At 35.1% G+C, this 17,018-nt stretch overlaps 1 protein-coding gene across 2 annotated transcripts in view; it reads left to right on the top strand.

Moving 5' to 3' along the window:
• Positions 1-15,426, top strand: part of LOC124366213 — a 38,047-nt gene extending 22,621 nt beyond the window's left edge. For both annotated transcript variants that reach the window (XM_046822591.1, XM_046822590.1), the window contains exons 8-12: positions 461-608; positions 5,401-5,486; positions 9,135-9,275; positions 14,137-14,336; positions 15,256-15,426. In XM_046822591.1, the coding sequence (XP_046678547.1) occupies positions 461-608; positions 5,401-5,486; positions 9,135-9,275; positions 14,137-14,332 (571 nt within the window). In that variant the 3' untranslated portion in view covers positions 14,333-14,336; positions 15,256-15,426. The remainder of the gene's footprint in view (positions 1-460; positions 609-5,400; positions 5,487-9,134; positions 9,276-14,136; positions 14,337-15,255) is intronic.
• Positions 15,427-17,018: the final 1,592 nt, after the last annotated feature.

Raw genomic sequence — 17,018 nt, 5'->3', positions numbered from 1 at the left:
ACTACAGAATATATGCACATAGGCTTCAATATTCTTGACATTTCAAGGTTTAAGCCTTCTTGTTTCAGTTTCACAATAAAACTCTAATGAATTATGATTTTGAATAATCGTTGATAGTTATAGTAATGGTGTCTATACATATTATAAACTCGCTGGACAAAATTATAGTCTATGTGAGTTTTGTGTATTGTGCAGTATTTAAAGTCGTTCGAGTAGTGGTCACTTTGCTATTATCATGGCATATGATTATTTTGTGTTTAGGGCTTATTATCTGCTACATTGAGTGTTGTCTCATGAAAAATAAACAGAGTGAGAATTGAAAAAGATGTTAAATCTCACAAAATGTTTACCATCTACTATTCTTGTTTTAATAACCATTGATATATTGATTTAATTTACTTTTACATGTGTCTTGAACAATGTACTATGCAACATTTTCAATGTGATTTTTCTATTACAGGGATGACCACGGTTCTATTGCAGTTGTGATTAGGTTCCCAATGCGCAACGGAACCGAGCGAAGATTCAGTGTTTCTATAGCAGAAACTAAAAATAAGGCTGCCGATTTCGCTCTACAGAAAATGCTGAGACACAGTACAGTGATCAAGGTATAGCATTAGCAACAGTCCACAGTGCACAATGGCTGTAGAGGCATGTGCAAGTTGGGACGTGTTGTGTCTCTTGTCTCTCTTGTCTATGATCATGTGACAAAAAAAGAGTGATCAAGAGAAAACATCATTTGGCCTTCACCAAATGCTGTTCAAAGCACCACAAATTTATTGTTGTGGTAAAGCTGAAAACGTGAAAAAATGTGCCAATCACAATTGGGCTGCACTAGAGGACAGTGCAGTAAAAAATAGATAAAAAAAACGCTGTCGTAGTAAGTAGTACATTGGATTTGTAGGTTTCTTGGATCAGTAATGATCAAATGTGTACCATGCATGTGCTGATGCTGATAATTACGCATTAGCAGCATGCACATGCACATTAGCAATCTCTTCAATAGTCTGGATTTTAAAAACTGGTCCAACTTTATCGGGGTGATTAACAAAAACCCTGTTTAATTATAGATAACTAAGGAATGTTTTACCACGCATCAAAAAGAGTCTGTTCGTGCTTTAAAAATGCTTTTGACAGTTTTGGATAAATGAATATTTATGTTTTGGCCACTAAAGTGTGAAGAGCAAACATTTTATAGTCTAACAATCAATGATTATCACTGATGAGCGAGTTTCCTGTGGTGGTTCATGGTTATCTGGTTCTTCCAATATAAAACCAATCTTGGAATCAGTTTTAGTTTAGTTTGACTTTATTATCACCTGAAATACATGATGCCATTACACCGTTACAGTCCTTAAAAAAACACTAGTAACTGATATGAGTCATAGAGAGTTTTAGGTTTTTTTGTGTCAGTCCTTACTGACACAAAAAAAAACCACCACCAAAAAAAAAAACACACAAAAAATAATACCAAAATGTGGCACACATTTTTCTACCCTTACTAAGCATTGTTGGATATCCTTACACTAGGCAAGACTTCCAAAGTTATAGTCAGAGAGGGTTTTATTTTGAATTTTCTTAGATCGCAAAAATAGGATTTAAAACTTCTGGAGTTGATTGAACAAAATAATCAGAGTAAAAAAAATAACATAGGTCAACAGTATTTAATTTACAAGGTTTGTTTTTTTTAAGTAAGTACCATATTAAAATTCCTCTGCTGTAGTGCTGCAATTAATGTCTCAGGCTCGCACACTGTCTACCTACATCTGTTAGCAAGCCACAGACGCAATTATGGCAAAAATCGGTCATTTTTACGTGTGGTAATACATATTTCAAATGCCACCGTCAACTGAAAATCCTGCCGACTGTGAAGTACATACTGTTATTTGTTTTCTGGGTGCTAAACGCATGAAAGAAATTGAAATTCAGTGTCAGAATTGAAAAGTGTATGGACAAAATATTGAATGGCATTCAAATGGATAAGAGCTTTTAAGATGGCTAAAAGAATGTTCATAATGAGAAACCGAGTGGACAGCCCTCAAGGTACACCATTGATTTCGTGCAGAAAATGAACGATAAAGTAAAAATGAACTGAAATTTATAATGAACAGGCAGAGACATATTCAAAGGATGCACCTTCCCACTGCAACTTCCAGATCTTGTTCTGTTGGGTTTTGTTTTGTTTTTTGTTTTCAGACTCCATAAAAGGTCCCACAAGTAATGGCAAAATAATCAGTCCGCCTGGTCAGATCCCCGTATGACCAGGTAAGGCTATTAACGCTTGGGAGGCACCCAACACTCAAAGACTCCATTGTGACACACTACCCTTGCATCATGCATCCCTTAGGGGTGTGTACTTTCCCAGTCCATTGGGGATCACCCGAAATGAGTTAGCCCGTCCCTTAGTCCCTTCTGGCAGTTGCTGTTAAATTAGGTGACAATATTCTATGACGACAGTATATACAAAAGATTGTTTTTAGATATGGTAAATGTGTTAATATTAATGGCAATTATGTAGAAATGCAGATAAAAATGTAAAGTTTCATATAAAAATAAAATTGTCACAAAAAGTATACTTTATTTTTTATATTAAATAAAATGGTACTTACTTTAAAAAAAATGCCTCGTAGATATCCTGGTCCAGTTAAACAATAATGTCTATATTTTATGAAAATGTTGCGTCTTTTTTATTTTCCTCTTCTAGATATACTGTTAACTTCATGTAACCTTACTATTATTATCTCGTATTATAATAGACTTGTACTAGTTGGAACTGATAATTTAGAACCTCAGAAACAGAAAATATAAAACTAACTCCTCAGTGATTGTTCTTGATTTGTATTCATAACGATTGGAGTTTGAATTTATGTCACAATATTTCCCCTCACATACAGATAGACAAGATTGAAAGACAACAAATAACTTTTAGATTAATCAATCAATCCAAATTTGGAAGTTTGATTATATGAGTTGGTAGTCAAAAAGAACTCTCCTGGACCCTTGAGGTGTGGAGAAGAAAGAGACTGTTCTCTTTTCTATTTCTGAGCTACAGCAAATTTGAAGTACTGAAATTGCCTTTGAAAGGCTTTTGGAGTAATTTAGTACTCAATATATATATTGACAGGGTGGCCACCCGACCGGGAATAAGCCAGGAATTTTTCTGAGAACCGGGAAAATTACAAATACAAATTTTTCTTTTCCAAGAACTTATAAAATCAAGACATAATTTGACAGCTTCTTGAATCACGAGTTTATTAATCTCTAAACATCGTACTATACGTGACGTGGATCGTGAAACTCATCAAGACAACTTATGTTCTCGAGCTTCATCTGAGGGTTGCCTCCACTAGTGTAGTGGAGTTTATCTTGGTTAGTTCTACTAGTGTGCCGCAGCAAGTCCCCTCACCCCACCCCAAAAAAACTCTTAACAATGCATTGGACAATTAAAATCGGCCGACTGATCCAGACTTCGGCACTAACGAGCGATACGCATTAAGCGGCAGAGCGGAGGTGACCACGATACAAACGGCTTTTATCTATTTAAGTATTATTCAGTCGTCGAAGTGGGGCTATAAACAGGCTTAATAGTCGGCTCGTTGAATAATATATGTTGAACGATTTGACATACCTGGTTTTTTAGTACACCAAAATTTCAGTTGGATTTTTATCAGGTCTGATAAGATATCTTTTGGAGAAGGAAATAGTGGGTAAGCTATAACAAATAACACCAAGAAAGGCATGTTTGCGTCCGACATGTTGCACAGCAATGACAGAATGAGCTAAGGACTGAGCGGCAGGAGAAACATTTATTGTCTAGAATTGGCGGCGGATGAGAGACAGCGCTCACAGCCCACCGCTTACCACTTGTAACGCGACTGAGACCTCGGTTGGTCTATGAAGATTCCATAGACGGTGTTCCTCGCACACGTTCCAATTGGTCACCAGATTACATAGGTTTAAACAAAGAAAGTGATGTTATGTTTTGATATCATGGTCACATCCAATCCTCGAATGAACTACGTTTACATTGGCAAAAAATTGCAAGTTTTGTGTCCGACTGTAAAATTTGTGTCTCAAGGAGTGCAAGAGCCCTCGCGAGCACTGCCGTAACCAGTGTCGGAGTTGTTTGCAAGAACTGGAGATCAGTGTGGACTATTAAAATTTCAACTATAAACATTACCGATATATTACAGCCGTGTGTGAACAGACTTCGTATTGATTCCCGGAACAATCAGCGATATAACTGCAGCGAGTTGTACAAGTACTTGCTACAGTTCTCGTGAGTAAAATGGGTTATCTTGTTCACATAATGCCACAGTAGTTGTGCAAATTCTCTTGCAACTTTACTTGCCAGTGTATAAACGCAACTTATGTTGTCGCCAGTCTATAGACAGCGGACGGCCAGCCGAACGAATAAAACACGCACGTCAGTTAAGTCGTCAGAGCGGGATTGGTTGGATGGCGGCTGGAAGTCCCGTAAGTTCTCCGATTAACTATTTACCTGAATGACTTCCCTGAACACGTGACGATCAGTCGGACGATTCGAAGTGTTCAAGCCAAATAGTCCAACATGTATAAAGAGCCTTATGTCATGTTGTTTCGTAGTCCATGACTACAATCTAACGAACACGTGACGAAACACAGCCTCTTGTGTGTTTGTGTACGTTGTAGTTGTGTTTTGTCGTGATGGGGTGATTCTTTTCTTGCATTATATTAAAGTCTGACACAATATATTTAGGAGCCAGTAATTGATAACATCAATTGTGCTCATATTCAGGGTGCAACTGTAGAAGGTACTGTTCTATATTGGTGTATAATATTCTTGGTGTATAATTGGTGTACTTATTCTAAAGATAGCGAATTAACCGCATTTCCAAGTTCCATAGCATATAACTTTCTGATGCATTCTTCATTTAATTACAAAATTAAATATTTCGATCTGACATTATGCTTAATGATAACAAAATATTTGTGAATACTAGACCTTTCTGAATATTTTATTGTCAAAATAAACTTAAGTACTATATTTTTATAGTTACAAAACTATGTGAAATTTAAATTAGTAAGTAATTTTCTACTCAGATTTAACATTGATTAAAAATTGTCTTTACTAAACTGAAGGAACAAAATAATAAAATGTTTTCATCAATATTGTATTGGTTTTAGAACAAATGAATTTTTTTTAGATCAAATAACAACTAAGGTAAACATTTCATTGGGTAAATGATATTAAAACTAGGTAGTTAAGTCTAAAAAAATGTATTAATAATTTGTTTGCCTTAAACTTGTACTCGTACATCTTTGTTTTAACGCATTATATACTGTGTACTAATGTACACGTCATACACAAAATATAAATCAATAAAAATGTAATGCTTATTTAATTTACGTTTATTCCAGCCAAATCCTGTCTACTTGTGTGATGGAGGAGTGCCGAACTTTATCAGGTATAAAGTTCCATGTCAAGCATATCCTCGAAGTTACATGTGAGTAGTAAATAATACTCTCTTTTATTCAATGATCTGTGTTTATCAAAATTTGTTGAGTATATGTTTCCATAAGTATACATCACACTAAATGAAATTAAAAGTTATGTGTTCAAAATATGTACTTATGCATGCTGTTTGTGCAAAGAGAGCATACCTTTGGATCCGTTAGATTTAAAAGAATTTTCAATTTATATGCATTGTACATAAAACATGGAGGTTGTCCAGAAAGTAACGGACGTTTGGGTCTCGGTTGGCAATGGCCGGGCCTATAGCCGTGCCATCTTGGGGTGAAAATATTCCCGTACTCAGTACGCATTGAGCTGTGGTACCGAGCAGTCTGTATATCTCCTACTTTTCTCACTTTGATTAGTTAAATGTGCGTTGCTAAGGATCCCCCACGTTGGCTGCGTCAATTTGCTGAAGATCGCCCTACGTTGACTGCGTCAATTTGTCGCGAGATCTGCCCCTCGTAGTTGTGTCAATTTGCTGTGTGTCGGTTTTTTAGTGTTGTTGACACCCCATGTAGTTGTGCGCCTTTTTGTTACCAGTCCCACGTTGCTGTACCATTTTGCTCCGGATGGTGTTGGTCGCCATCTTGCTCAAAATCTGCCCAAAGCTAGCTGCGTTCCCTTGGTACTGCTTGAAACTCTGCCACCTTCCAGATAAACAAATTGCTGTCCCAATCCTCTCCCAATCACTATTTAACATGTGCTCCCTCTCATTGGTGATGTAAATTACTTCGTGTTAGCTAACTGATACTATTCCAACTTAATACCAAATTACTATTAAATTTGAATGTCTGTGGTGTTGTCACCAACAAGTCTATGTCTATCTCAGGTTTTTAAATAGGTTGAGTAGTGGTTAAAAAAATTTAATATCACTCCAATAAAGTTCCTATCACACTTTTTATAAATGGGATACTCAAAGAAAAGTCAAACCAAGTGACCTTGACGTTAATTTATTCCATATTACACTGTCCATACATATATAATTCCACTCACCTTGCTTTGATAATTTAAGAGTCTAACATAATATTGCATCCTTCATTAAAATTCTAATACACCATATTACAGTTTCCTATTAATTTCACCACTACTATCTCAGGAGAATCCACACAACCTCCTTGCTTCAAGTCTGGGAAGAGAAGACGGAATCTCCGTATAAAACTACGGATACAGATTCAAAACAATACTCATCCCCTCTCCCGTTCAAATCAGCGTCTTCACGAATAAATATAATTTGATTCTTTTCTTATAATTGTCGAAATTTATCACGTTTACTATAATTAATCAATTTAAGTCTTTCTATTTTCTTTTTATTATTTTTTCAAAGCTTTTTATTTAAATTTTTAGCAACATGTGCTTTATGGCGTCATCAATATACAAGTCATTTATCCCACAATTGGCTTTTCTGCGTAATTCTATTTAGCACCTTTGTAAAACACGAATTTTGGTTATGTTTACTTCATTTTAATTAATCAAATCTTTTCCCATATAAAGTTTAATATATTTCTTCGTTATTAATTAAATAAATCTCAATTCCGACAACATGTGATTCACTGACGTCACAGTCTGCCGATTCACTGACGTCACAGTCTGCCAATTCCCCGCGAATATTCAAATGTCGTAATTTGACCTGTTACACAGTTGCAATTGATAATTGCGCCACTTGTGTGTTCAGTGATTACGTTGGCAAAACACTGTAAACCGATTGAAAGTGATTGCCAACTTTATGACATGTATGGGAATAGAGTAATGAGTGAAAGCAGAATGAGGCAGTGTATTGGTTTTAAAAATTGCCACACCAATGTTAATCAAGAGAATCATAGTTAGCCTAGTCTGGTTACTGCAGACTTGTTGATGAAAATCACTGATTTGAAAACAATTGAGTGATTGTGAAAATCACTCAATTTTCAGAATATTTCATGAAATTGTAGAGAAGTTTGGCTCCCATAAATTTTGTGCCTGGTGAGTTTCAAAAATCATTATAGAAGACAGCAAAAATAGAGGCTTGCTACATTGCTGAATTTCCTTGAAGACTGATGAATAAGGTAATGAACTTCTCAACCATATTGTAACTGGTGAGGAAACATGGGTGAAGCATTCTGATTTTACAAACACATTTTCCTAAAAAAACCAGGAAAACGTCTACAAATTCTTATTGGTACTGAAAGATCTTGGCAAATTTTTCCTGGGGCACTAAGGGTGTGATTCTGGTTAATTTCTATGAACGAGGCTTTACAATCATTGCAGAAATGGTTTGTGAAACACTACAGAAGCTATGACAGCATTGGGCTACAAAACAAGCATCGGGTAAAACCGAGCATAAAACTTATGTTTCTTCACAACAATGCACATCCACACAGGCAACTGTACAGCCCAAATCTAGTGCTAAGTGACTACCGTTTTATAACAGCAATTTTTTTTTCCTGTATAAAAAAAACCTTAAAACAGCGATGAAGACCTCGCTTGAAATACAGCACTGATTTTGATGCAAAATTTTAACGTTGGTGTTAATCACAATGGTTAGTATCTCATTTGGCAGATTTCTTCAAACCTGAAATAGGTAAACTTCGATGAAATAAAAAATAATTCCATGCTACGATAAATGCCTGAATGTGAACGGGTATTTCAATGAAAAATAGCCTAAGAATATATCTTTCAAATGTGTTGCTTACATTTAAAGTTTTTACTTTCATTTTGTTAATCCTTCATTTGAAAACATTTCTTACTTTTTTGGTCAGCCCCCATTTATATTTCACAATGTATTTTCCTCTACATAAGCTTCAACAATAAATTTTCTATAATGTTGTTTTACAGGATGATTTTTCAATCATTGTTGCCTATATTATGAAAGTTACCTGGGACTATTGTTTTCAATTAATTTATTCCTTGTTTTGTGAAAGTTAATAGGTGTGCTTGTACCTGAATAAGGACTATACAAGTTAAGAAATGTTGCTGTCACAGTCATGAGTGGATAAATGTGGTTTTATTTTTCTAAATTTTAAGACAGTTATTAAATTTTTAGAATAGCCATTTGAAAAATATTGCACCCTCTGCTGTATGCAACAGTCACATTGACGTGAAAGCTACATTTACCACAATTTTTATATTTTAACTATGAAATCAAAACAAATGTCATGTGCTATCATCAATTATAGGAAAATGATTAGTGTTATCACTAATATGATTAAAATAACTGATTGTTGGTTTAATAGGCTTTACAAAAATTATTTATAACATGTTATTGGTTAACATTATTTGTATACCATATTTAAGACTTTAAGCACATCAGTCATGAATATTGATTTTAGATGTTTGCTAGTTTGCTACTTTGAAAGCACTCTAAATTCGTCAACAATTGGTTTTTGCTAGTATTAGGGTTAATTAGTTTTATAACTGGTTTAACCAACCAAATTTTAATGTTGTGATACTGTAGAAAGAGCAAGGTTACCGCTACCAAATTGGAAATATATTCCTTTTCTTCTTGACATAGAGACATTAAAATGAATACAAAAGATGCACTGTATTTCGTTCCCATTGGGCATTCTGTCAACAAAAGAGGAACTGTGGATCGGACATAATTTACAATGTGTTGTCAATTTCTGACGGAATACATTTTCAATGTTGTGTTTTTACTGCCCAGAATCCTGACCGAGTATGACACTGGACCTCTGTCTCTTAGTGGAATCAGAGATATTTTTGACACCTTCAGAAGCAGCTTCAATGAAGATTTGTTCTTTGACAAGGATGGCTACACGTTCGATGAAAAAATGACGATCATTGAGTGAGTTAAAAAAAATCTAAACATTTTTTTAATTTTAAATCCTTTGTACGATTGTAGTTTAAACCACCCTTCAATCTTCATGTTACTGAATTGATCAAACCATTAAAGGATTCATGGACGACAGCTGATGAAGTAATAACCAAATTACTGATCTGTAGAGTGTGTTTCTGTCGTACATCGTAAAATTGTAGATTGATTATCCAATTAAAAACATTGTTTGTAATATTTAGCTCTCAGTTAGTATTTTCTGTGTTTGTATTCAAGCATCAATGCTTGTCTGCTGCATCTATTCAACATGACACAAGTGGCTGATTGGAATTACACAAATTACCACTCGCTAAAAGGTGTTTTTCTCGTATTTTCTTGCGACCTCACTATTATGTAATTAAAACTTCAATATACACGGTGGAAATACATGAGTTTTAACAGATAAAATTCGTCCAACGCTTGTTAGTTTCAAACGAAGTAGTGGATATTTCCATTCACTGCTTGCCAAGGAAATGTTGTGTGTGGATATATCAGTGCAACGCTTAAAAAGGGTTGAAATTAAAAGATGGCTCATTATTTTTTTTATACTAGAGTTACTTGATATCCTGTCTTGATTACTACTCATTAATTAAATTTTTTTAAATGGACTCTGATATCAGTATTTTGACTTTAAATAACATTTGTATGTGTGGATTGATTCTCAAAATGCCAATCAAATTGAGAATAAATTCTTGTAATTACAAAAACTCTAAATGATAAGTGATCAGAGTGAACAGGGTGGCCAACCGACTGGGAAACTGGGATTGTAACAGATTGGGAAATTCTCAAAAAGAATTTTTTAGTTTCTAAGAACTTATGACATCTATAAATAATTGATACCTCCTTAAATCAGAGTTCTGATAAATTTGAGATTTGGTTTACTCGTGATCTGTAGAGTTATAGACACCAGTGCAGAATAGTACCTTACATAGTTGTATTTTTTTGTATTGTATTTTTCGTGATGTGGTCCGTGAAACTGTGAATGAAGATCTACAAATGTTCACAAGCCCCATCTGATGCTGGTTGCCTCCATTAGTGTAGTGAAGTTTAGTGTCACGGCAAGGCCCCAAACACGTAACAATCCATTGGACAATAATTAAACTCGGCCAACCGATCGTCGTGGGCCTTGGCCACTATATGAGCAGTAGCTGTAAGCGGCAAAGCGGTAGTGGCAGCAATAAAAACAGTATTTTTGTGTTTAAGATTCAGCCACTAAAGTGCGTCTCCAAACGAAGTTGTCCAACTCTTATTCTTGAGTGAAAGTAGTATTTTGACAAGACTATTTTTTTTAGATAGATTGCGCAGTCCTAAAATAAACAGTGTTCACCCCATAAATATACTGAGTTTGGCTTGTGAATATTATCATTGTTTGATGGTGTTTTTGGTACACCAGAATGTCTGTTGGATTTTTACCAGACCTAATAATCACCTTTTGGAAAAGAAAATTATGGGTTTTCGACAACAAGTAAAGGCGAGAAGGAGGCGTTTGGTCTGACATGATACACATTAACCCTCTCCCGCTCGCAAGTCATGAATCGGCACGGCCACCACATAGCCACTGCAGCTTAAACGGCACAGATTGGCACGCACTGCTTTACCCACTAGGGCCGATAAGTGCTGCTCTCGAGTAGCAATATTTTGTACTGCTGCGGGTTGTTTGCTATCAGGAGACCATTTACTTTACTTTTACAGTAGATTTATTCCATTATTTTGCTATTTATATTATTAGTTGTGCGGAAACAATGGCGGGTTGTAGTCGTACACTTCGTGACAGTGAAATCGATCTCTTTATTAGTAGTGATTGCGACAATTCAAGTGAGTGTAGTTGATGTACCAGAGCTTTGTGAAGTGGTTGGTGGCATTGAGGATGTAGTTCGGAGTGATCACAGTGGCAGTGGCAGTGACGGCGAGCCACACAATGACCTTCACCACTCTGCGCCACCGGCGCCCAGCTGTCCGTTTTCCCCCCTCCCTGGTCTCATACCAATATATAGTAGAATAATTAATATATATATATATAATTATAGTTAATATAATGACAGAACGTGTGTAAGTTGAGGCGCTGCGTATTTTGACCGAGCGCGACCGGCAGAGCGAATTAATTGAGGTTAGAAGAGCACCGTGAGTGCCTGGAAACAATACGAGCGGGAGAGGGTTAATGATAGAACGAGATGAGGGTTGTGCGGCAGGAGAAAAATGTAATGTCTGAAATTTTTGGCGGATCAGCAGCACTGTATGGTACCGCCATGTTGCTCATGTCTGTTGTAGCCAGTGTCGTTCTCCATATGTGCAAAACAAACTTTAAACTTTAAGTTGCCGGTCTTAACGCTCACTGCCCACTGCTTGCAGCCCGTAATGAGACCGAAGCCTCTACTGGTCTATGAATGATTGCTCCTCACACACACACATTCCAATTTGACATCAGATTACATACGTTAAAACAAAGAAAGTGTGTTGTGTTTTGATATCATGTTCACATTCAAACCTCGACTGAACTATGTGTTTGTTTACACTGCCAAAAGTTGGGCAAATGTTGTGTCCGAGAGTAATAACCACTAGTCTAAATGGAGCAATAACTGTCACGAGTGCTACCACAACCAGTGTCGAACAGTTGTTTTCAAGAACTGGATAATAGTGTCTGTCATTACAATTTCAGTTATAAACATTTCCGAGACATCACTGCCGTGTGTACACAGACTTTGTATTGAACCCCACAACAACAAGCGATACACCCACAGCAAGTACTTGCAACAGTTCTCTCGAATAAAATTGCTTATCTTGTCCACATTATGTGACAGTAGTTGCACAAATTCTCTCGCAACTTTACTTGCCAGTCTAAACGCAGGTTAATATTGGTGCCAGTCTGCAGATGGCAAGCTGGCTGAATCTACTACGCACGTCAGTTTTCATCGTCACAGTGGCATTGGCTGGACGACTATTCATTTAGACAACTTTGCCTTACACATGACTATTGTTGATACAATATTTGAACTGTTCAAACCAAATTGGCCAACATATATGAGGAGCCTTATGTCATGTTTTGTAGTCCTTGTCTATAATCTAATGAACACATTACGATTTGAAGTACATAGCCTTTCCTGTATTTATTTAATTTGTAGTCATGTTGTGGTGGTGGGGTGTTTCTATTCGTGTATTATCTTAAAAGGCAAACACAAAATATTTAAGAGCCATCAATTGATAATATAATATTTTGGGGACAAATATGTAAGGTACTATTCTGCACTGGTGTCTATTACTCTACAGATCACGAATGAACTGAACTTTGTTCATTTCTATAGCAGATAACTTTCTGATGCGTTCTTCATATATTGGTCGGCAGTGGGATGTATTCAGAACTACGATACTTTTACGGAACTGTAAACAGAGTTGTTACCAACGATGATTATTCTTGTATTTTAGGCTCCCGGAAAACATGTAAATTTTTATAATGTTCCTGGAAATTACTACTACTAGGGATAGATCCATTCTAATACTTGATACTGTGGCTCTTTTCACTCGATTCTGATACCAACTCAAGTGCTTAAAATACGCTTGGAAAATTAAGATGTCACAATATTACAAACTAGTGATGAGTGGAAGCTGAATCTTGAATCCAAATAAGTCAATTCGCAGATGAATGCTGATTGGCAGTACGCAAATTACCAATTTCTAACACAATTTTTACTAAAAACTAGGAGCTTAAAATAGATATTAACGATGAATCGTCATCGAATTTCTCACATATCGCTAGTGATAAATTTCGCTAGAGCACCACAGCTTCATGGGATTTCCTGTAAATACAGCTGGTGACGATAAACCTTCACCTTTTTACTCGGTGTAAGGATTAAATACAATATTACACTTGTTTATATGGTTTAAAATAGACTAGAGAATCGGGATTTTTTGACCGGGAAAACCGGGAATTGGTAAAGAGAATTTGAGTGGCCACTCTGATTAAGTATCAACTCTTTATTGATATTTAAGACTCTTTGAGCAATTGGAAAACATTTAAAAAATGTAGTAAATGTTATTGAAATAACACTTTTCCAATAAAATTTATTTTTTGTACGAGGCCTTTTCGAAACCCAAAGTTTCATCGTCAGGCGACTCCACAAATAAACTGCTCTCTATTGATATGTAAACAGCACCCAATTAAATAGCTCCCTACAATTAAAGGCATAGATACTTGGATCATTATTTTTGCTCATTTAAAAATTGATATGAAATTGAAATCAGAATTGGAATGGAGCACGAAATTCTGAACCTTGATAGGAATTGTTTGTGTAAAAAAAGGACTTTGTTCAGGGTTAAGTTACATTTACAACTTGTTTTTGACACATATAAAACTGGGTATAATTAATAAATATCATTGCTCTTTAATATACGCCAACATTATAACACAGTACTGTTTATACGTACAATTATTTTAATTAAATTTTTTTTGTGATCATAGTCAAGTATGAAATGATAAATTTCAATCAAACTCTTGCATGTCCATTTGTTTATCCCAGTTATCAATAAATGGTTTTGGATGTAATAGAAGTATTCATAGATAAGAATGACTCATTAACATTGTGAATATTGAAAATTCCATCACAATGGTGGTGTCTGTTTGTTTTATTTGTAGTAAAGGTTACATAAGAATTACTTAAAAAATTTTCTACCACATCCATAATATGCCACTAAAATATTTTTTTAAATGTCAAAGCATTCAAAATTACATTTTAAAACGTATTGAAGTAATTACTTTTTATGAAATTGTTTTATGGATTATAGCTTAATAACTAAATAATAGTGAATGTTTAATATATTTTCTGGAATCCACTTTTTCTAGGGAAGCACCTAAATTCAACCTGAATGTTCGCCATTTCGGAGACGTCCCAGGCGTGGTCAATCGTTATGTGTGCGTCTACAAGACAAAACCCAAGGAACAAATTCTGGAGGAGGTGCTGAAGATGCGTGGTGCACATCCCAAGTACACCATAACCACTGACCGTCTGCCACCGCATCTCGGACTGAACGTCTTTTAGGGAGGTATGTTATGTAATATCTTGACTAAATTCATTTAAAAGCTTTTATCCTTTAGTAAACTGACAGTGACTGCTGTGAATTGTTGAACACAACTGAGTTTAAGGACACCAAACACCTCAACAATGAATCAATAACTTTTCGGGATGAACTACTTCTCTTCTTCTTCTTCTTCTTTTTCTTCTTCTAAGGAGCTGCCTATTGCCAGTTTCAATAAGGAAAAAAATGTCTTTGTTGATTTTATTCTACTAGGGAACACAAATTCTTTTTTTTGGTTTTTTTTCCTCCTGAGGGAAAAATACAGTTTGCCCTGCACTTAGTCCTAAAAGAACCTTTGCGCCTCCACACTTAAAAAAACACAATATCTTGCTCAAACGACAATAATTGAAATAGTATTAATATGGCCTATAATAATAGAATATATCACAGTAGAAACATGCAAGTGTCACAGGCAAAGACTAGTGTATAGTGACAAACTTTAAAGTTTTAAATTAGAATGCAAAAGATTTACAGCCAAAGTAAAACAATTTTTAAATTGTAATTGACCAAATAAATGGTGATATTATACTGTTAAGTAAACATTGGTTGATATAACATTCTTGAATGTATAACATTTAATAACGGAGTGTATACATTGGCTAATTCTGTTTCTAGAACCTCAATTAAAGGTGGTAGAGATGCAATTTTCACAAAGAATTTTGTATCCAAGAAAAAGCTTGACATAACTTCATGTGAAGTGTTACTGGAAGCCACAGGAATCGTAACACAAATAATTATGAGAAGTACATAATTATTTGTGTTTACAGGCCGCCCAGTTGTTGATATTGACAGTTTTATATGTACGTTTGTAGAGTAGTGTACTCACTTGATTCTAGTTCTAATTGTATCGTGATGGTAGTATAAAACAGGTGTTATTTTGTTTCAGACCTAATCAGAGTTATTTAGAGTGGTAGAAGAGAACCACAAGATTGGGCTACTATTATCAATAAGTAACAGTAATTAATTACTTTGTATTTTGCAGTGTGTTCTTTTACGTTGTAGACTTGTATTATTTTAGTTTAATTACATCAAACCTTAATTAAAATGATCATTCCAAGTTTGGCACAAATCTTTATTTAACCTTGTTGAATTCTATGAAGTGTATTTGGAAAATAAGGAAAAATACAAGTAAGTATTGATGCTAATTTGAACTTATATTTACTATAAGAAAAATCTCATGTTTTATTTTAATGAATAACTTATTTTTCTTTTTAGTTCTCAATAAGGTGGATACATTTTATGTAATAGAATAAATGGGAATACATTTTTATATTTCTGTGGAAAAATATCTTCGGGCATCTCATACAGACAAATTTAATATAAACAAACTTCCATTTCATTTTTTTTCTAAAGAAAGATTTTGCACTAAAGCCAGTCTTATAGTTACATAATGAAATATTAATCCCTAGTTTGTGAGATATGACCATATGAACTCAAAACTTAAATTTTTCTCCAAAATGTTTAACCCTTTTAGTGCCAACGTTTTGGTGGATCTTTGAAAACCTACTGAGAAATGTCAACGTCTGTATATACGGACATTTGCGGTAAAAATTCCATTGCGATAATGTTTTTTTACTTATACAGTTTTTATAAATAAACAATCAGAAAGAACCATATGACAAGAAAAACATATTTATAGCAATTTTGTAACATTATTTGCGCAACAAGTAATTGTGTACTCACTGTACACATTACATTTCAGTTATTCTAAGTAACCGTCAGTTATTCCAAAGGAGGCTTCATTTGTGGCTGGTTTACAGCTGCCAGTAGAATCTACACTGTATGCTGCAAAAACCATTGTGTCACTTAAATCTGGGCTACCCAATGGATATCAGGAGCAGCACATCATTAACCGCAAATGTCAAGATATGGTGGGGGGAGGAGGGAGGTCAAGAGTGCTGGTTGACAGTTCTAGTTTACTGTGGAAGATGACTGTTAGAGAGGGTGGGGATCTCTTAATGTTAAAAGTAGCCCCTATCCCCAACCTTATCCATCCTGATTGCTCGCCTATTCTTCTTCCAAGGTGACATAACTGAGGTACTTCCCGTTATCTCCCCTCATGGGATCTTAATAGGAGGTAGCCCCTCAACCTTACCCATCTTGATTATTCTGTCACTTTGGAAGCAGCGCAAATGTCCATTTAGGATTAAGTGCAATGAGGGGTTTCCTCATATTTTTGTCCTAAGAGAATTAAAATATCCTGTCACTATAAAGCACAAAAAAATTCTTCTTTCTATTGAGGTAGTATATTTGACATGTTGAGGTCTCTGGTTTTCAGTGTATACCACTTAAAAACAATAAAACGGAAAATGATCTTTAAAAATTGCTAGAGTAGAGAAATTAAAAATCATTAACATCTCGATACCGCTTAAAATCAAACCCTTGTGAAATAATATTGTATATCTTAACCATACTAATCTACTGTGGATCCCATCAAACGTGCACAAAATAGAACATGAACAGAACTTTTTTTTTTTTTATTATACAGATTAATAATGTTCTTTGCGAAAAAAATACAAACTTGGACGTTTTACTGAGGTTAATAGAATTAGTTTATGATGTGCCTAAATGATAGTTCCAGTTTTAGCTCGACTTCTGTGTTTTGTCTTTTCTGTGGTGTGCATGGGAATATTCAAAAATAAAAGCCTG

Source organism: Homalodisca vitripennis, chromosome 7, assembly GCF_021130785.1.
Source record: "Homalodisca vitripennis isolate AUS2020 chromosome 7, UT_GWSS_2.1, whole genome shotgun sequence".
Lineage (NCBI taxonomy): Eukaryota > Metazoa > Arthropoda > Insecta > Hemiptera > Cicadellidae > Homalodisca > Homalodisca vitripennis.
The sequence above is the reverse complement of the archived record's forward strand: the minus strand, read 5'-3'. Positions and strand labels throughout refer to the sequence as shown.